Source organism: Suncus etruscus, chromosome 18 (assembly GCF_024139225.1).
Source record: "Suncus etruscus isolate mSunEtr1 chromosome 18, mSunEtr1.pri.cur, whole genome shotgun sequence".
NCBI lineage: Eukaryota > Metazoa > Chordata > Mammalia > Eulipotyphla > Soricidae > Suncus > Suncus etruscus.
In genome coordinates, this window is record NC_064865.1 from 34,220,649 (window position 1) to 34,243,609 (window position 22,961).

The following is a 22,961-nucleotide window of genomic DNA, read 5'->3' on the forward strand; positions in this document are numbered from 1 at the left end:
CCTGTGCATATGGATAAGACTCCAGGGGCTAGAGCAACAGGTAGGGCACTACCTTTACATGTCCTGACTTGGATTCAATCTCCAGCACCAACTGAATCCCCTGATCTAATTCCTAACACCACTGAGTGTGGCCCCCAAACAAACAGACTAACGGCCAGGAACTCAAATTCCAGCCACATTTCCATGGAAGATGTGAGGCTTTGAGGAGAATATCTAAATAGTCAAACCCCTAACCATTGGCAAAGAAATAACCTTCATTCAGAATGTAGAAAACAACAACAGTTTTTATTTTTTCCTTTTTGGGAAGCTCCGTGTGTCCTGAGCTATGCCAGATGTTGGCCACCAGATGGTAGCAGAGAACACAGCCGCCAGCCCGCCCGAGAGCAGAGGGGAAGACTGGACGCGAGGTAGCAAGTATGAACCCCCATTGGAGAAAAGGCAGGGAGTTCAAGCAGAGAAAGAGAACGACATTGTCGTTATAAAGTAGAAGGAACGAAGGAGGGACTTAAGGAGCTAAATTGGGGCGAATGCAAAGATCAGAGGGTAGAGATGGGCTTGTGTGTGCTCTGCCTGGATGCCAGGAGCCTCTTGGGTTCCAATTATCTGTACTCCTCCCGGGGTGGGTCAAGGTCTTCTGGCTCTTCTTGAGCCCCGTGATCCATCTCAGGGGCAGGTGGCCAGGGGTTCTCTGGAGGCTGGTCTCCCACAGGCCAGGGGTCATCAGGCAGGGGAGGTTGAGGAGGTTTGGTTGAAGGGGGCTCAGGAGGCCAAACCCCAGAATCAGGTGAGTCTCTCCCAGGGCGACTGAAGCCTGGAGGCGGAGGATCTTCAATCAGAGGGGGTGCCTCTGGCCAGGGGTCACCTGGGATTGGAGGGCTCTGAGGCAAAACTGGGAGGCTGTCCTCCTCTGATGCCTCTGTAGGTGGGGGGTGGTCTCCGCTGCCTGAGATGCCTGTAGAAGAGAAAGGAGAAAGGCAAGGGATGGTGAAAGAAGCCCCCAGCATCTGACCTGGGGACCAGCCAGAGCTGAGTGAGCGCTTCCTACAGGTACTGCAGAGGTCTCGCAAGGCGGACAAAGGGATTGCCAGAGACAAGAAAACCCTCTCTGGAAACATTAGGACCTCAGCCTGATCGATTTGAAATGGATATGACTCCCAAAATACTCTCCACTGTCAAGTTCTGCACCCCAAAGCTTTCTGTACTTGCACACCCTCCATGCTAACCGGTACTGAGCTAACCGGTACTTCCCTGCCTCAAAGCCCCTCAGGCTTCCTGTCATGCAAACTCGAAGCCTTCTGCATCCCAGGAATCCACCAGATCCCACCAGACCATCAATCAGCACCCCACCCCAATTGCACCCAGCCTGTCAGCAGCTCACCTCTGGCACACAGACAGAGCAGCAAGATCCCCAGTAGCTTCCAGCTGGTCATCATGATATCTCCAGGCCCCCAGTCGGGGGGTAGGCAGAGTCTGGGTGCCTGGGAACCCCAAGAGGCTTTATAGGGAGGAGGGGAAGGAGTAGGTCACTCAGTGGGGAGGGGCCCCCTGCAGTGACACAGGAATTCCCATCAGAACTGGACTGGTTAGACCCGTTTGGAGATCAGGTTGTTGTGTGACCTCTGATGGGTCCCTCATCAGCTGGGGGAACCCAGACACCCCACTCCAGGAATGACCCAGGCTTTGGTCACCCGCACTTGTTTTCCCAGCCCCCTCCAGATAACTTTGCAGCAACCAATACCCCTGTCATCTCCATAATCACAGGGACAGCCACCTTTCGTGCCTGGGAACCCTGGAAGCCAAGGCCAGAGTGCCAAGCATGCTTGGGGAAGCTCAGTAATTACAGGGGCCAGCAGGCAGGATGCGGGGTGGGGAAGGGGGCACTGCCAAGGGTGTTTGCTCCCTTTGAACTCCCAAGAAGCAGCCAATAGTCTCAGCCCCCCACCTTACACTTTGACCTTCCCTTTGGGGCTCAATTCTTTCCCTCTCCTGAAGACTCAGGTAGGCTCTTACGTGAAATTTCTTCAGACTCATGGAGCCACCCCAGCATTAACCTTCAAGGAATTTCATCCAGGAACCACCTGGGTGACTGAAATGAGGGAGGGAATCTAGGGACACCCTGATCATTTCTCCCCACCCCAGGAAGAAGCAACCAGTGTTGTCATTATAGCTGTTTCCTCCTTCCTTCTCATACCCATTGTGGGCTCCAGGTGAGCCCACTCTTAACCACCCATCTTGTGCTCAGTCAATCCTGTCCACTCTCCCAGGGATCTGACTGGAGCCCCTGTCTCAGGAAGGGCTCCTTTGCTGAGGTCTCAGAAGCAATGAGTCCAACAGTAAACTCCCTTCTCTGTCCCAGCAGGAAGAGACAGCACCATCAGTGGGGTACACAGCCAAGGAGTCAAGCCCAACCTCAAGAAACCCCAAGCTGATGGGGCAAGAGAGATAGCATGGAGGTAGGGTGTTTGCCTTGCATGGAGCTGATACAGGATGGATTGGTGGTTCAAATCCCGGCATTCCATATGGTCCCTGTGCCTGCCAGGTGTTATTTCTGAGAGCAGAGCCAGGAGTAACCCTTGAGCACCCCACTGGGTATGACCCCTAAAAAAAAAATATCCCCCTTCTCTGATGCTCTCCCTCCATCCACTTAAAACCCTCCTGCAGCAACCAAGACCTTTTGGGAAAGTGCTCCCAGGCCCTTCAGTGTGATCTTAAACTCCAAACTGCCTGGGCTTGGGCCTCTGCATTGCTCACCCAGGAGCTCTCTCAGGGCTGTGCCCAGCTCGCTCTTCATCTCACTCAAATCTCAGCCCAGTGTTGCTCCTGAGATGCTTGTCCTGTCACCCCATACTGCTGCCTTACCCTACAATCCACTCAGTCCATCACTGACTATTTTAAATGCTCCCATTTGCTGACTCGGGTACGTGTTCATCATCTTTCCCATCAGCAAGTCTGGAACCCAGTGCTGGGACCCAGAAGCCAGGACACACCTGCCCCTCACTTGCTGCTGAGAGGTTCACGGAGAGAAGGAGTGTTTGGTCCAGCACCAATCATCTTCCAGAGAGTTAAAATCAAAAGAGGGGCCGGAGAGATAGCATGGAGGTAAAGCATTTGCCTTGCATGCATCCTATATGGTCCCCCGAGCCTGCCAGGAGTGATTTCTGAGCATAGTGCTAGGAGTAACCTCTGAGCACAGCCGGGTGAGACCCAAAAAACAAAAGCAACAACAACAACAACATAAAATAACCAAAAGCAAGAATATAGACGTTTCTCTGAAAGTCCCAAGAAAGACATCTAGAAAGGGTTCTGCAAAAGAACCTTTGAAAGAGCTGTGTATAGGACAGCCTTTCAGATTTCCAGAAAGAGTATACAGAGGGAGATTCAGGGAGATTAAAAACATCCAGCCAGTAGTTCCTACTACTCATCTTTATTGAGTCACAGATTTCACAGGCAACTTGGTGACTGGTGTCTGAGAGGGAAGCAGGCGTCTGTTCCCCGAAACTCCCCACTCCACCTCTCAGTGATTCTCCGGGCTGCTCAGCGGCACAGTGGAGCAGAAGAGTTCTGATTGTCTCCTTGGGAAATGGCTTCCTCTTTGGAAATGGCCTCACTCAGGCCTTGTAGGTCTTCGAGTAGGACGGACAGGGATCCTGGGAAAGAGTACCATGGGATCGAAGCCGGACAAGAGAAGGCTCCCGGGGTTACCGTGAGAGGAACAGGGCTGCATGGGATGTGAGGGTGATATGGAGAAAGTCCTGGGCCCCAGGTGTATATGGAAACAGAGGCTGAGCAAATATGTTACATGCAGGAGGACTGGGTGCCATCTCCATCACTGAATGGTCTCCTGAGCACCACCACAAGGGACCCCAGACACCAAGCTTAGAATTACTCAAAACTGCCAAGTATGGTACCAATATTGAGGGCAAAAAAAGAGTTCCCAAGGCCAGAGGACAGAATCCTGCATCCTAGTATCCAGATAGAAGTGCCAGAATCCCCGCCCTACCTGGCCCTTCCGATACCTCTTATAGCCTCTCTGGTGTAGAGGGTTGCTGCTAAAGGCACAGATGCTGAAGGCCGGAGGGGTGCGGGGCTGTACTCTTTGGGTGCCTCCTTATCCATCAGGGAGGGAAGCACTGCCAACAGTCTCTTCTGCTTGTAATGGGAGAGGAGACCCTCCTGCTGCAAGGTGGCCTGGGAAGGAGAGGGTTGAAGGCCTCCTAGCCCAGGCCACCTCCCGCCTCTGCAGGGCTCTATCCCCCAAAGGGCCAATCTGAGGGGCCTAGTGCAGCTCCCCTACCAGCATGATGTTCTTGTCCTTCTCCAGCTCCTGCAACCGCTGGGTCAGCCGCAGGCCCTCCTCCTTCTGGGCCTCATCGTGCAGGCGTCTGAGCTCCTGATTCCGCTCCTTTTCCCGTGCAGCTTTGCGCTGCATCTGCCGCAAGGAGACCACTGTGGGGAGAGCCAGCACATGGGGCTAGGTGTGGAGGCCCTCCCGCAGGCAGTAAGACACCAGACAGTAAGACTGGGGTGAGCATCTGCCCGCTGGGTCCCCAGCTCTGTGACTTAGGGAAACCACTTCTGCTTAGTGGCTTCTCTGCACACGAGGGGGTAGGGAATGAGAGGAGGGGGCAGACCCAAGGTATCGTCCCCTTCCTGAGCCTTTCCTTAGAGGAAACCTGACAATGGGCTTAAGTGTGGTGTTCACTTTTTTTCCCCCTTTTATTTTGGGGGATGGGAGAAGAGGGGTCGGGTCTGGCAGTGCTCAGGGTTTACTCCTGGCTCAGTGCTCAGAAAGCAATGGTAGTGCTCAGGAGACCCTATGCGGTGCGAGGAATGGAACCAGGGTCAGTCATGTGTAAAGTAAAGCACCTTAACTCTAGAGTTAACTCTAATCCCATGTTCACTTCCTTAAAGTGTGGCAATGGCACTAAAATTATAAAAGATAAACGACAGGGCCAAAGCAATTGCACAGTGAATAGGGCGTTTGCCTTGAACATATCCAACACAGATCAGATCTCCAGCATCCCATATGGTCCCTTGCATTTGCCAAGTGTAATTTTTTTTTGGTGGGCCACACCCACTCAGGGGTTACTCCTGGTTCTACACTCAGAAATCGCTCCTGGCAGCCTCAGGATTAGGATGCCAGGAATCAAACCTGGGTCCATCTCGGGTCGGCCTCATGCAAGGTGAACACATTACCGCTGTGCTATCTCTCTGCCCCCCCCACACGTGTAATTTTTTTTTCTGTTTTTGTTTTTTTGGGGCCACACCCAGCAACGCTCAGGGGCTACTTCTAGCTCTGTGCTCAAAAATCACTCCTGGCATGGGGCCAGAGAGATAGCATGGAGGTAAGGTGTTTGCCTTTCACACAGAAGGTCATTGGTTCGAATCCCAGCATCCCATATGGTCCCCTGAGTCTGCCAGGAGCAATTTTTCTGAGCATAGAGCCAGGAGTAATTCCTGAGCAATGCCAGGTGTGACCCAAAAACCAAAAAAAAAAAAAAAAAAAATCACTCTTGGCAGGCTCGGGTACCATTTGGGATACTGGGAATTGAATCCAGGTCAGTCTTGGGTCATCTGTATACAAGGCAAACTCCCTACTGCTGTGCTATCCCTCAGGCCCTTCCAAATGCAGAGCCAGGAATAACTTCTAAGCATCGCCAAGTGTGGCCACAAAACAAAAAAAGCAAAACCAAAAACAAACATGACAATTTGCTCTTTGTAAGAGATACAGTTAATATGGTCAAGTTGTCTGTGGCTTATATGGGGAGGTAAGATAGGGGCACTTTCATACCCAGCAATGCTCAAGGGATTTTGTGGCATCAGGAACTAAACATAGGCATCTGCAAGTGAAGCAAGTGGTCTGTTCCTCCAAGCCAGATCCCAGCCCTACATCAGTTTTTTTGAGTTTTGGGTTACAATGGCAGCACTCAGGGGTTACTCCTGACTCTGTGCTCAGAAATTGCTCCTGGCAGGCTTGGGGGACCATAGAAATGCCGGGGATAAAACCTGGGTCAGCCGCGTACAAGGCAAACATCCTACCCGCTGTACTATCACTCCAGACCCACAGCCCCATAGCTTTAAATGACTCAAGACAATGTATACATATTATATGTGAGAGCAAGCATGGTAGAAGTTAACAATTACTGCACTGGTTAGAGAAACTTTTAACTCATCTAAATGTTTAAAATGTTTTCTTATGAGTCAAGGGCAGAAGCCACATGTCTATTCCCTGGTCCTGCTACCCTGTTTGTAGTGTAGTCCTGATGGGGCTTGTATTTGTGCATGGAAGCTCTCTACTGCGTGTGTGGCCCAGTGTCACGATGTCCAGCCACACCACAGCAGAAGGTGTGCAAACACTGCATCTAGATGGGGTGTGGCCCAAGCAAGCAGGCATGTTATCACCTTCCTGCCCTTAGCATTACCAGAATATACACAAGCACCACAACTAAAAAGGAGTGCGATCCCCGGTGTGCATAGGGACAAGCAACACAATTAAAGCAATGTGACTTCTGGGGCAAGAGGGATAATACAGCAGGGAGGGAGATTGCCTTGCATGCAACCAACCAGGGTTCTATCACAGGCATCCCATATGGTCCCTTCAAACCCTGCAAGGAGTGATCCCTGAGCACACAAGTCCTCAGCACCACTGGATGAAAACCCAAATCCAAAATAAATAATTTGAGGGGACACACCTGGCGGAGTTTAGGGAGAACTCTTGGCTCTGCACTGAGAAATTACTCCTTGGCAGGCTTGGGACCATATGGGATGCCCAGGAATGAATCTGGGTTGGTCACGTGCAAATGTCCTACCCCACTGTGCTATCACTCCAAATAAATATTAAAAAAAAAAAACAAAAAACAAAAAAACTAAAGAGTGTGACCACCAAATTAGCGAATGAGCATAGTGGCATGTGCATGCAAGCACCACATCTGAGAGGTGAGCCTCCTCCTCATCAAAGAACATTTCCACAGGGATAGAGAGAAGGAAAGGCTGAGGGCAGAAATGTTTGGGGTGGAAGTCAGGATGGCAGAGGCGTCAGTTGAGGGGGACAACATACAACCGACGTGTCTCCAGGTAAGTCTGATGCTTGGTTCTAAGGGTGAGTTCACTACCCAAAATGTCATAGGTGCCGATTTGATAACTTCACGCCTTGCATGCACCCAGAAAGGCTCCGACAAACACGTGGGACACTGTCCTTCCCTCGGAAGCTCCTGCCTACCTGGCAAGTCTCACCTGCCTTGGAGTGCTCCCGCCGGGCCTCATTCAGTCTTCTCTCTGTTTCCAAAAGCTGCTCACGCAGCCGAGTCTCCACTTCAGCCACCTTATCCTGCAGAGCTGCGGGGGAGTGTAGGTGGGGGCATTTGGGGGGACTCTGGATAGAGGTTCCCAGCCCACTTGCCTGGGGCAAGCTGGCTTCCTTTGTCACCCACCTTGCCCATAGATCTCTTGCTGTTGTGTCAGCTCCTGCCGGAGACTGGCAGCCTCCTCTGTGCTCTCCTGCTGACCCTGGCGAGCTGCTTCCAGCTGTAGCCCCACACTGGCCAGGGACTCCTGCGTGCGCTGCAGCTCCTGTTCCAGCTGCTGGGCCACCTCACTCAGCTTTAGCCGCTCAGCCTCCCCTGGAAGAGATGGAGCTCACACAGATCTCTACACACACATGCACACTGAAGAACTCTCTCAAACACACACACACACACACACACACACACACACATACACACACATGCACGCACACACTGCAGCAGAACTCCAGGCGTCTTCTCTCTCTTCCACTCTCATCCTCTCTCTTGCTCTCACTCTCGCTGTCGTTCTCTCTCACTCAGCTCCGCAGCAGAACTCCAGGTCTGGCGCACCTTGCTGCCGCGCCCGGCCAACCTCCTGCTGGATGATGTGTGCACTCAGCTGCAGCTCGGCATCCAGCCGGTTCCGTTCTTCCCGCAGCTGCTCCAACTCCTGGCTCATAGTTGCGTCTGGTGGGGGTGGGAGGCAGCTGAGACAGGGAAGAGAAACAGAGTCGGGCGGCAGTGGGGAAATCACCCAGCTGCCTGACCCCTAGCTAAGCCACATCCCACCTCGGTCCTCACTAACTGGAATCTCAGGAACCAACGCCTCACACCCTGCACTTCTTCCCAAGATCCACTTCAAAAATTCCCCAAACTCACCTCTTCTCATTCTCCCTCTCCTGGCGCAGCTGAACAATAGCCAGTTTTCGAGCCATCAGACCTGGGAGAGTAAAGACAAAGAGCCACAAAGCTAAGTTTGCAGCAGGGAAAGTCAAAGGGGGGGGGGGGGAGCATAAAAGATGCTGGGAACTATTCACACTTGCCAAAATTGGGAACTCTCAAATGTATAATAGATGATTAGATAAAGAAACTCTGGCACATATATGCAACGGGATTACTACTTGGTCACAAGAAAAGATAACATCATGCAATTTGGGCTATGTGAGTGGGTCAGGAGAGTATCCCATTGAGTGAAATCAGCCAGAGGTGGAGGAACAGGCTTAGAATGATCTCTAATAGTAATAGGTGAGATTTAAAGAAACTTCCTGGGGGAATATCAAATGCCCAAAGACAATAAATGAAGAACAGGAGAACTGGTCTTCAGCAGGAAGCTTGTCACTGGGGCAGGATGGGGATGGGAGATAAACTGGGGGTCTGGGGGGGGGGGAAACACTAGGACAATTGCAGAGGGGAAATATGCCTGCTCTAAAGGCAGGTGAGAGACAGGAGGAAAACTGGGCACAGTGATGGAAGAAAATGGACACTGGTGAAAGAATTGGTGTTAGAGCAGTGTATGCCTGAGAGGTTGCAGGATAGAGGTAGGCAAGAAAACTAGTGAGGACATGCTGGGAGGCCCGGGGCCCGGTAGGCACCCGGCACGACCTACCCACCCTGGATGGTATGGACCTTTCGAACAGCGAAGTTGATTCGGTTGCTGAGGCTGGGCAGCCGCGCTATGGCCTGATCCACCTCGGCCATGGTGTTCTGCAGCCGGGCCTTGAAACTAGAGAAAGCACAAGGTCACTGACCCTCCCACCCACTCTACTGGCCCCGCCTGGCCCCTCTGTCCTGGGTGGCTTTGCATATCTTTGAGGAGGGCAGGGAGGGGGAACTGGGCTAGGAAGAGAAGGTAAGGCCAAGCATTGATGCCCATGACCCCACACCCAGCCGCCAGGCATGTCTGTGCTCCTCATCTACCAATGAAGCAAAATTGAGAAAGTAAACCCTTTAGTGATTATCACATAAAATAATCCAGGGCCAGGGACATGACTGAAAGAGTTGGAACACATCCTTTACCTGAAGGAGGCCAGGATTCCGTCCTCACCACCACACAGTCCCCTTGGCACTGAGCCAGGAGTAGCCCCCAGAAATGTCAGATATAAACTAGATATTTCAGTAAATAAAACAAATAAAAAATAAAAATAACCCAGTAATCATACAAATCATACAAAATAAGAAGTAACCTTACAAGGGCTGGAGAGATAGCATAGAGGTAGGGCGTTTGCCTTGCATGCGAAAGGACGGTAGTTCAAATCCTGGCATCCCAGGTGGTCCCCCGAGCCTGCCAGGAGTGATTTCTGAGCATATGTGTCCCTGAGTGGTGGTGGTGCGTGTGTGTGTGTGTGTTTGTGTGTGTGTTCGCACGCATGTGTCCCTGTCCCCCCTTCACTCTGTAAATCTTGCTATATCCTGAGGCTCTGCTTGCTGGCATGTGCAACTTCTTTGATTTTAAGAGGTTGTGATGCTTGACCACCATTGAGTTTGCACCATTGAGAGTAACCCCTGAGCACTGCTGGGTGTGACCCAAAAACCAAAAAATAAATAACCATACAAAATTTTAAAATCATACAAAATCCAATAATCATACAAACAAACAAAGCTAGTCTTGGGCCTCCACTACAGCAGTTTCCCATTTGGTCTGAGCACTAGGCTAACAGCCCTGATGTGAAAACAATCAGCGCGTCAAGGGGATGCTCCATCGGGCCCCAAAAGCCTAATGCAGCAAAGTGTTGAGTAAAATCTCTCAGGGATGTGGCCAAGTGGAAGTGCACTGGCCTTGCATGTTTGGCTTTCAAACTTTTAATACATGCAAATTAAAAGCAAACTACAGAACAGTAGGTAAAAATCATTGACCTACAAACCTGGCAATAACCCAGACTTAAGCAGACTGTTTTAGACCTGGTTGTCCTTTTAGCAATAAACCACTAACAAGAACCATTTCAGCTATGTCCAAGTACCAAAGTACCTAGTATCAGGACCAGTTACATCCTGGTCCAAATGCAACTTCCAGATGGTACTTCAGCATAACTGGTCTCTAATCCCAGACATGTCTGATATATGTCATACTCTTTCAAGTTCATGCCTAAAGTACAAACTCAATGGTACAAACTCACAACCTCTTAAAATCAAAGTTGCACATGCCAGCAAGCAGAGCCTCAGGATATAGCAAGATTTACAGAGTGAAGGGGGGGACAGGGACACATGCGTGCGAGCACACAAACACACACACACATACCACCACCACACAGGGACACACACACACACAACCACCACCACCACACAGGGACACAATGAGAGCTCCAGGCATTCACTGTGCTGAACTCCAGTGGGAGCTATAGTAGCCCAACATCTGAGGAGAGCAGTTCCAGACAGAGAAATTTAAGTTTCTCACAAGAGAGCCTTCTTTTTTGCTTTTGTTTTGGGGGCTAATCCAGTGGTGTACAGGACTTATTCCTGGTTCTGCACTCTGAGATCATTTCTGAAGAGATTCAAGGGACCACATATAAGGCAAGTTCCCTACTCACTAGACTATCTCTCCAAGCCTCAAGAGCACTGTCTATAGGTTCTATAGGGAAGGAAACACCTAAAAAACTGATACTGAGAGACACAAATTGGCAGTTGACCAAGAAGTGCCAAATATGGTAGATATTATCACCACGAAAACAGTAGGTATGGGGCCAGCGAGGTGGCGCTAGAGGTAAGGTGTCTGCTTTGCAAGCCCTAGCCAAGGAAGGACCGCAGTTCGATCCCCCCAGCATCCCATATGGTCCCCCCAAGCCAGGGGCAATTTCTGAGCGTTTAGCCAGGAGTAACCCCTGAGCAGAAAACAGGTGTGGCCCAAAAAACCAAAAAACAAAAAAAGAAAACAGTAGGTATAAAGTTGAAAATATAAATTACATTTCTTTCTTTTCTTTTCTTTTTTTTTTTTTTGATTTTTGGCCACACCCAGCGGCGCTCAGGGTTTACTCCTGGCTATCTGCTCAGAAATAGCTCCTGGCAGGCAAGCGGACCATACGGGATGCCAGGATTCGAACCAACCACCTTAGGTCCTGGATCTTCTGCTTGCAAGGCAAACACCACTGTGCTATCTCTCCGGCCCCACATTTATTTCTAAAGAAATAAGTGGTGCTTGTTTATTTATTTTTTTTATTTGGGGCCACACTCAGCAGAGCTCAAGGGACCAATAGTTGCCACAGCACTAACAAACTGCAAGTGAAGCCTGGGCTCCAGCCTTCTAATCCATCTCAGGCCCAGAAAATGTTAAATGACTTAAGATCAAGTATCCACACTCCCATACAGAAAGACTCTGAGGGTGGAGATTCTGTTTAATATAAGCTATTCCCAGAGGAAACTGTGGGAGGAAGCTGGGCCTCACACATTATGGGTGTCATACTGGTGGCATAAATGTAGATGGTGTATCAGGAAATAAGCAAGCATAGGGACTTTATAGAGACAAACACCACCAGCCCTGCACCCTCATGTGCCCATTTCCCAATCTCCCAGGTGCCAGAGAAGCTGAGGAAGTAGAACTCTCTCCACTCAGCTCTTGCTCAAGTACCTGACAAGAATATTAGCCACAAGCTTCAGCTGCTCCTCAGCTTCAGCTGTCTGCTGCTTGTGCCGGCGTGCAGTTTCCTGAGCTCGGTTCAGCTCCACCTGCAGGGTCTGGGAAGGACACATCCTCTGTACAGGGGTTCCTCTGATGCCTAGCCTGTTACTGAGGAACTGCCTCGGGCACTGACCTTGGCACCCAGCCGCTCCACTTCCACCTCTGTGGCTCTGTCCTGTAGGGAGCGCTGCAGGATGTTCTGCTCCTGGTTCTGGGACGTAGCTCTTTCCTGAAGCTCTGCCACCTGAGGACAAGAGAAGTCTGAGCCTGGCATGCCAAGAGTGGCACTGAAATAAGGGGCAAATATCAAAGCCTCTGAAAGACAGTCCCATTTCCTTCCAGAAGCAGGTTCCATGTGCAACTTGGTGACCAGCACTGTGGCTCTCCCACAAAGACCCATCTTCTGCCCAAACCACCCATCCTTGGACAGAGTCAACTGCACAGAGGCCATTCCTGACATCCTACTTCAGGCTCAACCACCCCAACCTGTCCCATTATCTTTTCCATTTTAATTTCCTTTTTGAAAGGAGTGGGATTTGATTAGGTGACATGCCCTATGGAGCTCAGGAGCTATTCCTAGCTTGGTGCTCTGGGATTGCTCCTGACAGCACTTGGGGGCCTATGCAATGTCTATGCAGGGGATCAAATCCAGGTTTCCTATATGCAAAGCATGCACTCAGCTCATTGAATTATCTCTTCGAACTCTCATTTTTGAAGACAGTTCTGCTTGACGCACTTGGCTTGCTCTGCTCTGCCTGGCATGTGAGGCTGCGAATTCAGTACACCACATTCCCACTGGAGATACCAGCATTGCTTGCACACACCCGACCTGGCTTCTATCTCTGGCATCCCATATGGGTCCCAGGCCCTACCAGAAAGTGCTCCTTGAGCTTAGAGAGGCCAGAGCAAGCCTTGAGCACCACTGGGTATGGCCCAAAACAAGCAAAAAAGGGGCTAGGCGGGGGATGGGAGAAGATACCAACACCACCAGGCAATTTGAAAATAACAAGTGTGGGGCCGGGTAGGTGGCGCTGGAGGTAAGGTGTCTGCCTTGCAAGCGCTAGCCAAGGAAGGACCGCGGTTCGATCCCCCGGCGTCCCATATGGTCCCCCCAAGCCAGGGGCGATTTCTGAGCGCATAGCCAGGAGTAACCCCTGAGCATCAAACGGGTGTGGCCCAAAAACCAAAAAAAAAAAAAAAGAAAAAAGAAAATAACAAGTGTGCGCCCTCTGGTGGTCAGTGCAATAAGCAAACAACTTCATATCCCAGCCAAATACAAAGAAATAAAATAATTTTTGTCTTGTTGCCAGGGATCAAATCAGGGTTGGCTGTGTGCAAGACAAGTGCCCTACCCACAGTACTATCACTCCAGCTAATTGCCAATTTTTTTGTGGTATTGGGGATCAAACCCAGGCCTCACATATTCAAGACTCACCTATACATGCTATATATCTCTCCGGCCCCTTTTTTTGTATTTTTTTTTACACTTTTTTTTTTTTTGGTTTTTGGGCCACACCCGGCGGTGCTTAGGGGTTATTCCTGGCTGTCTGCTCAGAAATAGCTCCTGGAAGGCATGGGGGACCATATGGGACACCGGGATTCGAACCAACCACCTTTGGTCCTGGGTCGGCTGCTTGCAAGGCAAACGACGCTGTGCTATCTCTCCAGGCCCTTTTTTGTATTTTTTTTTTTTTTTTTTTTTTTTTTTTTTTGGTTTTTGGGCCACACCCGGTGACGCTCAGGGGTTACTCCTGGCTATGCACTCAGAAGTCGCTCCTGGCTTGGGGGACCATATGGGACGCCGGGGGATCGAACCGCGGTCCATCTCCTAGGCTAGCGCAGGTAAGGCAGGCACCTTACCTCGAGCGCCACCGCCCGGCCCCTGTATTTTTTTATATTGTCTTTTGAAAGGTGATACCTGACATATTCAAGGACTACTCCTCACTCAGTGCTCAGAGTAGCTCTCAGCAGGGCTAGAGGACATGTGGCACAGTGGAGCATGTAAAGCATGCTCCTACTGTTGTTCTAAAATACAGACCTCTGGAATCCTAAAAGATGGGGTTCAGCTGCAAGACTAAAAGCATAAATCCCATCACTACTGAAAAATGCTGAGGTAATTCTGGTTTCCCTGCTTTTAGGGATCCCTAGCAAAAAAGAACCCAGTTCAGTGGCTTAAGAATGCCTATGTCTGGGCCGGAGAGATAGCATGGAGGTAAGGCGTTTGCCTTTCATGCAGGAGGTCATCGGTTCGAATCCCGGCGCCCCATATGGTCCCCTGTGCCTGCCAGGAGCAATTTCTGAGCCTGGAGCCAGGAATAACCCCTGAGCACTGCCAGGTGTGACCCAAAAAAAAAACCAAAAAAAAAAAAAAAAAAAAAAAAAAAGAATGCCTATGTCTGGGGTTGGAGAGATAGCATGGAGGTAGGGTGTTTGCCTTGCATGCAGAAGGACAGTGGTTTGAATCCCCACATCCCATATGGTCCTCCGAGCCTGCCAGGAGCAGGAGTAACCCCTGAGCACTGTCAGGTGTGACCCATAAACTAAAAAAGAAAAAGAAAGATGATTCAAAACACAGAGTGCTGGAGCCGGAGAGGTGGCACAAGTGGCAAGGCATTTGCCTTGGATGAACCTAGGACGAATGGTGGTTCGATCCCCTGGCATCCCATACGGTCCCCCAAGACAGAGGCGATTTCTGAGCGCATAGCCAAGAGTAACCCCTGAGCATCACCAGGTGTGGCCCAAAAATCCAAAAAAAAAAAAAAAAAAAAAAGGCATAACGTGCATGATTTGCGAGCAGGAGACTGAGGTTATGTCCCTGGTTCCCCTGGATACCATATGACTAGTCAATGAATGCTGCTGGGTATAGTATAGCCCACAACCAAGAAAAGGAGAAAAGAGCAAGGAATGGGGAAAGACATGTTGAGAAAGAGCCAAGTGACCTGGGCCTTCAGCTGCTGCACATAGACTCTGTGGTCCAGCTCCTGGGCCTTCAGCTGCACCATGAGGGCAAACACCTTTTCTCTCCAGTTCTTCAGCAATGACTGGCACTTCCTGGTGAATTCAGGCTCCAGGGTATCAGAAGGTTGAACCTGATAGGTTGGGGTAAGAGGGGAAGGACAGGGCATGGGTTCCTGGGAGAGCTGAGGAAGGAGGTGGCATGTGGTTTGAGTTCCAGCAAAGAGTCTCTCCAAGTCTCTTCAGGCAAGACTCCTGGGTGATGGGGGAAAAGGGGGGAACAGGAACTGAGCAAGGCCTACCTTCCTGGCCAGCTCCTCCTCCTGAAGGGAGAGAATGTGCAGGAGACTCTCCACGCGTACCTGCAGCAGCTCAGTGGCTGTGTGCAGGCCATCCCGGTCCTCCTGCAAGTGCTGAGGGAGAGAGAGGGAGCATGCTGCCTCCAGAATCCACACCAGCCCTCTAGGATGGCCAGCGTGCACCCTGACAGTAATGCCCTCTCCCCTGGGGATGGTCCTCAGAACTCATCCCTAGAGTGCTCCCATGCCCCCCAACCCCCCAACCCTCCACATGTCACAGGTCACAGGTGTATCTTGCATACTTACCTGCATAGTTTCTAGAAGCTCCTGCCTTTCTGGTTCCCATGACTGTCTATGGGCCTCAGGAGGGACGTGATCCCCCACATATCTCCTCAGTTTCTCAACCAAGGCCACCTGGGCCTCCAAATCTTCTTGAGTCTTGCTAGGGTTGGAGTTGGGATAAGGGAGACATCAGTGTGGGGCACACTGGGGACCTGCCCCTCCCATCACTGTTGGGTCCCCTTCAGCTGAGTCCCAGTTACCTCAACTGATTTCTCAGCAGCTCGACTTCTTTCTGAGCTGCAGACAGCTCCTTGGCTTCCCCTGCCCTCTTGGATTCCAGGCTGCTTAGGGACCTTTCCAAGCCCTCAGCTTTGTTGTTCAAACTAGAAAGAGCTTCCTGGTGAGCTTGTGTCAGTGAGGTGAGCTGTGCAAAGAAGAAAATGTTCACCTTACTCCATACCTGAGCTTTCCAAATTCTTCTGCTGCTTGAGCCTGGCCTCTTTAGTACCAATCTGTGACCTCTGACATCAGCCCAACATATCACCCAATTGGGCAAAACAAATGAAGACCAGCCTCAGGCCTGGAGAGATAGCACAGCAGCGTTTGCCTTGCAAGCAGCCAATCCAGGACCTAAAGTGGTTGGTTCGAATCCCGGTGTCCCATAAGGTCCCCCGTGCCTGCCAGAAGCTATTTCTGAGCAGACAGCCAGGAGTAACCCCTGAGCACCGCCAGGTGTGGCCCAAAAAAACAAAAAAACAAAACAAAAAAAAAGAAGTCCAGCCTCAGCATTTCATTCTCCAGTTCATCACCAATATTGTCAGGTCTCCCCACAAAATGCATCCCATTTCTCTCCTCCACTGTCACCAACCCAGAGTAGCCACCTTCATCTCTGGCCCAATGCCAATCACCTTATGACTAGACTTCAAAACCCCCCAAAGGCTTAGCAGTGTCACTGAGGACAAACCCAGCCTTCTCTTGGCCTCTGCTCCCACCCCACCATCTACTACTGTTCTCTGGGTGCTCACTATGCTCCAGCCCACTGCCCTCCTTTCACCCCAAACATCACACTTTGGGGCCGGGCGGTGGCGCTAGAGGTAAGGTGCCTGCCTTGCCTGCGCTAGCCTTGGATGGACCGCGGTTCGATCCCCCGGCATCCCATATGGTCCCCCAAGCCAGGAGCGACTTCTGAGCGCATAGCCAGGAGTAACCCCTGAGCGTCACCGGGTGTGACCCAAAAACAAAAAAAAAAAAACCATCACACTTTCCCACCACAGAATCTGCCTGAAGACTTGACTTCCCAACTCCTCAGATCTCATGCAACACTGCCTCCTCAGGAATGCCTCCTGGAGCCCTTGAGCTACAGGAGTAAGGCCACCGCCACTCTGTCCTGTCACCTGTTCATATCCTTAAAAAGGTCTTCTAAAAAAATTTTTTAAATAAATAAAGTCTTACTTCTGATGGGCTTACTGCGGCTTTTCCCCACTCAAAAGTAAAGTTCTAGAAGGTAGAAACAACTTCTCATTGTACCTCCTATAGTAAGGAAAATTTCAGAAGATGCTGAGGAGTCATGGGGCAGTCCATGAAGACTCATTTCCCATTTGTCCTTTTCACACTATTGCCAGTGACATTCCAGAACATAATTCCCCTTTTAGACAAAAACTACAATTTCTGTTTAAAATCATTCAGCAGCCACTGAGTGATCCTAAGGTAACATTCTGAACGGCTCAGCCTTGCACCCCTGCACCATCATTTAGCCCCTCTGGCTTCCTTCCCAGCCACCTACTCTCCCAATGTCCTCTTCTTGTCATCATATCTTCATTAATCCAAAGGCCTTTTATCTTTCTATGAACTATCTCCTTTGTCCATATTGACTGAATTGCTATCATTTCCTTATCAATCTCTAGGCTGGATTAGGTATTAAGAATACCTCAGGGCAGGTGGGGTGGGCAAGGGGCGAGAAAAAAGAAAAAAAAAAAGAATACCTCAGGCTGGGCCAAGAAGCCAAAACGATAACACAGAGGATAAAGCATTTGCTTTGTATGCTTTGATGCAAGATTCGATCCCTGGCATCCCATATGATCCCCCGAGCCCACCAGGAGTGACTGCTGTGTGTAAAGCCATGAGTAACTCCTTAGCACTACTACTAGAATGCCCTGAGCCAAAGAGATGGTACAGAAGAATAGACAAGATCTGGGTTCAACTCCCAGCACTTTATATGTGCTCAGGGTTTGCTCCTAGCTCTGTGTTCAGGAGTAAGACCACCACCACTCTGTCCTGTCACCTGTTTATATCCTTAAAAAGGTCTTACTTTTGATGGACCTACTGTGGCTATACCCCATTCATTTACCTGAGCACAGAGCTAGAAGCAAACCCTGAGCACTGCCAGCTGTGAGTTCAAAACACAAAAGACCAGAAGACCTTTAATGTTTTCCAGTTGTTTATCCTTATTTCCCCCTTTATTTTGTCATTCTAAAAGTTAATAGTTATACACTCAGTTTATCCACCTTTCCCTCAATAATTCTGGATGATGTCTTTCCAGTGTGATAAAAGAAGGCACCCCTATTTGCTTCCAGTGTGGTCTTCATAGACACCCACTCCAGACTAGGGCTCCTTTGCAACACACTACAGAACTGGACGGAAACTATTAGGATTCAACTCAGCTTAATGTTTGTCCCCCACTAGGCTGTTGGCTGCACTCATAAGGACAGTAATTAATTTGGAGGATCACTCCCCCTGGGTCCTAGCTATCTCAAGAATGGCAGAGTAAAGGACCAGAGAGATAGTAAATTCAATAAGTAAAATAATTGCCTTGCACAAAGCTGACTTGAGTTTGATTCCTGGTATCCCAATTGGTCTCCCAAGGCCACCAGGAGTGATCTTTGAGCACCAAGGAGGAGAAACTCGGGGCCTGAGCAGTGGCACAAGCAGTAAGGCGTCTGTCTGCCTTGACCGAGCTAGCCTAGGACAGACCCCAGTTCAATCCCCCAGCATCCCATATGGTCCCTCAAGCTAGGAGCAAATATCCAGGAGTAACCCCTGAGCATCACCAAAAAAAAAAAAAAAAAAAAAAAAAAAAAGAGAAACTCCTGGGGCCGGAGCGATAGCACAGCAGTACGTCATTTGCCTTGCACGCAGCCAACCCAGGATGAACCCTGTTCAATTCCAGCATCACATATAGTCCCCAGAGCCTGCCAGAAGCGATTTCTGAGCGCAGAGGCAGGAGTAACTCCTGAGTGTTGCCAGGTGACCCAAAACCAAAAAAAAAAAAAAAAAAAAAAGGAGAAACTCCTGATCACTATCAGGTGTGGCCACCAAAAGCAAAAAACAAACAAAAATCACCACCAAAACCCAAGAATGGCAGAGTCAGCACTGATGTCAATATGGCAGTTCACTGAACTCACACGCTTCCCAAATTGTATTAGGACTCCTCATCCACCTGACCCTAGATCACCTGTTTAATTGATTTTACCCAACAACATCTCATAACTGAACCTCTCTTGGGGATCTTTCCTGTGATACCCACTCACTGCTGGGAAACTCTTACCCAGTTCACCTCTGGGAAGTGAATCTTTCCACCCCGCATTCACCTGCTCTTGGTGCAACCTCTGCACTTCCTCCAGCTCCCGCTGGCTCCCCTCTTCCAGGTTCTTCCGGACAATTTCAGCCCCAGCCAACGCAGCACGCAAACCTTCAGCTTCGGCCCGACCAGCCTTCTCTGCCCGCGCCAGAGCCTCCAGCTCTAAGGATTGGGCCTCTAGTCTCAGTTTCTGCTGTAGAGAAGATTCCTGAAGGACCCGAACTTCATCTTCAAGCCGCCGCAGCTCTTGCAACTGCCGGGAAATTAGCTCAGCCTGCTGGGTCAGGGCGTGAGACCCCTGCAGTTCCGTGGTCCTTCAAAAACAGGTTGGCACAGGTTAAGACTGGGGATATTCCAGTTATCCCTTCAAGGCATAAATCAAAGAAAGAATCCCTCTGTTCCCATGTAGGGAGATGAAGACTGGAGCTGAAGGCAAGAGCGACAGCACAGTGAGTAGGGCATTTGCCTTGCAAATGGCTGACCTGGACTCAATTCCAGCATCCCATATGGTGCCCCAAGCCTGCCAGGAGTAACTTCTGAGCACAGAGCCAGGAGTAACCCCTAAACACTACTAGATGTCGCCCCCAAACAAAACAAAAAGACGAGTTGAGCTCTTGGGCTATCTGCATTTATATTGAGTCCTGTCTGGGTTCATAGGACCTACAGTCAGTGTAGCTGAGATCATCATGTAGCATGCTTGCTGCAAGAGCTAGATACTGTCAGTTCTATCAGTCACCAATGCACCCTCATTAGGCTTTGCATGCATGAGGTCCAAGTTTGATCCCTGGCAGGGTTTTATTAGCACAACTGGAGCAGCCCCTATGCACCATCCTATATGCCTCACTCTTCCCCCCTCCAATTCTAATGAGAAATAGTACCAGTAAGGCACTTATCCTTCTTTCTTTGTTTTGGGCCACACCCAGAGGCACTTGACTTATATGTGGCTGGCATGGGTTCAACCCCAGCACCACAAGAGTGACTAGAGCACTGGGCCAGGAATAAGCACTGAGCATTGCTAGGTGTGGTCCAAAAGCCAAAAATAAAACTGCTAATGTCAGGGGCCGGCTCGGTGGTTAGAGGTAAGGTGTCTGCCTTGCCAGCACTAGCCTAGGACGGACTGTGGTTCGATCCCCCGGCTTCCCATATAGTCCCCCAAGCCAGGAGGGCATAGCCAGTAGTAACCCCTGAGCATCACCGGGTGTGGCACAAAAACAAAAAAAAACAAAAACAAAAAAAAAAACTGCTAATGTCCAATATTCTTTTTTTTTTTTTTGGTTTTTGGGCCACACCCGTTTGATGCTCAGGGGTTACTCCTGGCTATGAGCTCAGAAATCACCTCTGGCTTGGGGAGACCATATGGGACGCTGGGGGATCGAACTGCGGTCCGTCCTACGCTAGTGCTTGTAAGGCAGACACCTTACCTCTAGCGCCACCTTCCTGGCCCCATGTCCAATATTCTTAAGTTGAGGGCCAGACCACAACCATGATTTAGATCAAATTAATCTCTGTACTCAATCTCCAGAAAAAAAAGACATTTGGACAGAAAAAATGGCCCAGCTCTTCCACCAAGCTCCAAAACAAAGTAACAGTCTGATACATCTCATGCAGGCCAATATCACAGAGATATTCTGATTCTCCTTTCTGCATGAACTACATCAGCCTAACACCACCCAGCTCCACGACTGAAATCAATTAATATGAGTAGCTAAAACCTTTCAGCTGAGATCAGACTACAGGGCTGAAAATTCTGAGTCTTTCCTTGTGAAATAGGATTGGGTCAAGCCTCCCTGAACCCAACCCACCACCAGAAAACCCAGCAGCCCCACCCACAGCCAGTATCTTCCCAGAAGAATGGCCCAGCTCCTCTACCAAGGTCCAAAAGAAATTAATGGTTGCTTATACTTCCAGGGGAGGAGGGAGAGGGAGAGAGGGAGAAAGGGAGAGGAGAGAGGGAGGTGAGGGAGAGGGGGGAGAGGGGGGAGACGGAGGGAGAGGGGAGGAGATGGGCAGAAGGGGAGGGAGAGGGTGAGAGGAGGAGGGAGAGGAGGAGGAGGAGGAGGAAGAGAGGGAGAGGGAGAGGGAGATCCCTTTCCGCTGAACGACAGCAGCCACATGCCAATCAGATTCCCAGAGGATTCTGACAGAAATGGCCCAGCTCCATTACTTAACCTTATCAAACTTCCAAGTCACCAAATTTGTTTTAAATTGATCAATCCTGGTTGGAGAGATAGCACAGCAGAAGCGCATTTGCATTGTATGCGGCTGACCCAGGACTGACCCCGTTAGATTATCAGCATCCCATATGTTCCCCCATGCCTGCCTGGAGCGATTTCTGAGTGCACAGCCAGGAGTAACCCTGGAGTGCTGCTGGGTGCGGCCCCAAAACCTAATTAATGAATTATGCATTGTGGGGGCTGAAGTGATTATACAGTGGGTAGGGCACTGGCCTTGCATGTGGCCTACCTGGATTCAAGTCCCACCAGGAGTGATCCTTGAGTGCAGAGCCAGAAACCAAGTACACAAGTAGGTGTGTACCGCCCCCCAAAAGTATGCACTGTATCCAACTTTATGTTGATTACATGAAAAGGAACAAGTTATGCAACTAATGGTTGACTTAGGATAGGGGATCTATATTATTGAAGATGGGTCACTAGCAAACAAGCCCAGGAAAACAGTAAAAGTTGATTCCTACCTGCCTCTCCATCCTGGCTCTTGCCCATCACCAGAAACATCCTGCTCCCACTTCATCCCTGAAGGCCTCAGGTTGTCAGGTCTTCTCTCCAAGACATCTTGATGGACCAGGGGTGTAGCCACGGGATTATGTGGGACCCAGGTGGGAGCCTTTCTAGGCAGAGTTGAAAGGGGTAGCGCTTGGAAGTGGGATGGAGGAATCAGTCTATTAGTATCTGAGGAATCACAAAGACAAACAGTCAATTTCCATGGGAGAAACAATATCAGTCCCCTTATCAAATCCTACTGACCTGAAGGTCGAAACATCTCCACATTATTAGAAGTCTCTAGATTTCGTTTCCAGTTGTCTCTGTTCTCCTGGACAATAGGAGAAACAAGGACACTCCAATTCAATTTTCAGGCCACCTTCCAAAGAGAAAGTCCCTATTATAACAAAGCCATCATCTTCAAATAATAGCCAAGTCCACTTAATCTTAGCTCTTTTTCCTTCTTTTCCTACTTTTTCTAAAGTAGGAAACCCCTTAAGACCATTTGCTTGATCCAATCTGGCCTCTAATGAACTATGGCAATAACCATGAGACAGGCGGATGGAATTTACTTATACAGGCAAAGGGAATTTTTAGGTATTATTGATCATACTTGTAGGATTCTGGTCTTTGCCTTTACCCTCTTCTTTCTACTGTCTTTGCGGGTCTGGGTTGAAGGTGAGAAAGCAGGTGTGTAGTGCTGCTGGGGCTGCGAACCCAGTCTCCAGAGTTCTCTCCATGGCTCTGCAGGACCCTGGGGTAGCCCATCCAAACACCAAGCCATGCCCCCTGGGTCCTTGCCTATCAAAGTGCTGGCCCAGGGCCTGGTCTCAAATGAAGGTAGCCACATCTGAGATGTTCACTTCTAGAGGATTCCTTAGGAATCCAAGCAGCCTAAACTAACTTCCTGCTCTCATGCAAACCTTCCCATCAACTTCCTCAGTTTCCCTCTATTATCCCCTCAATTTCCATCCCAAGGGGCAAGGAGTCAGTCCAGTGTCCTAGGGCACAAGGAGCTGTAAGCCCTCTCCACCTGATCACCCTAATTTATCTAGTCCCTCTTCTGCCCTCTTTCACCCTAATCTGACTTTTCCTGAAAAAAAAAGTATCTGGTCCCTCACAAAACTCAATATTCTTGCTCACTTCCCTGCTCTCCAGCTGGTTTTTAGCTTTCCTCTCTCACTCCTGAGTTTTCACCCAGTTGGACCCCAAACTCTAAGGTTCTCTGAACACTTTATT

The 22,961-nt window shown here is 49.9% G+C and overlaps 2 protein-coding genes across 2 annotated transcripts; both read right to left on the reverse strand.

The window, feature by feature from the left end:
* Nucleotides 1-599: 599 nt before the first annotated feature.
* PSORS1C2 (psoriasis susceptibility 1 candidate 2) lies at nucleotides 600-1,433 on the reverse strand. The gene is made up of 2 exons (XM_049765450.1): nucleotides 1,379-1,433; nucleotides 600-952 (listed from the first exon to the last, which is right to left on the reverse strand). The coding sequence occupies exons 1-2, from the start codon at nucleotides 1,431-1,433 to the stop codon at nucleotides 600-602; spliced, it is 408 nt and encodes a 135-aa protein (XP_049621407.1).
* A 1,975-nt stretch (nucleotides 1,434-3,408) lies between these two features.
* Nucleotides 3,409-22,048, reverse strand: CCHCR1 (coiled-coil alpha-helical rod protein 1). Its single transcript, XM_049765337.1, has 17 exons — nucleotides 21,987-22,048; nucleotides 21,698-21,911; nucleotides 19,016-19,319; nucleotides 15,689-15,852; nucleotides 15,453-15,588; nucleotides 15,150-15,260; nucleotides 14,832-14,981; nucleotides 12,026-12,136; nucleotides 11,842-11,948; nucleotides 8,894-9,006; nucleotides 8,163-8,223; nucleotides 7,854-7,990; nucleotides 7,431-7,619; nucleotides 7,234-7,335; nucleotides 4,295-4,446; nucleotides 4,017-4,188; nucleotides 3,409-3,647 (listed from the first exon to the last, which is right to left on the reverse strand). The coding sequence occupies exons 1-17, from the start codon at nucleotides 22,000-22,002 to the stop codon at nucleotides 3,535-3,537; spliced, it is 2,352 nt and encodes a 783-aa protein (XP_049621294.1). The 5' UTR covers nucleotides 22,003-22,048; the 3' UTR covers nucleotides 3,409-3,534.
* Nucleotides 22,049-22,961: the final 913 nt, after the last annotated feature.

Coding starts and splice junctions, on each gene's coding strand:
- CCHCR1 (XM_049765337.1), bottom strand. Junction 15,853..19,015: donor AGAGGTTGCACCAAGAGCAG/GTGAATGCGGGG, acceptor TTCTTTGCACAG/CTCACCTCACTGACACAAGC. Junction 9,007..11,841: donor GTGGCTAATATTCTTGTCAG/GTACTTGAGCAA, acceptor TGCTTTCTCTAG/TTTCAAGGCCCGGCTGCAGA.
- PSORS1C2 (XM_049765450.1), bottom strand. CDS start 1,433: ATGATGACCAGCTGGAAGCTACTGGGGATCTTGCTGCTCTGTCTGTGT. Junction 953..1,378: donor GCTCTGTCTGTGTGCCAGAG/GTGAGCTGCTGA, acceptor TCTCTTCTACAG/GCATCTCAGGCAGCGGAGAC.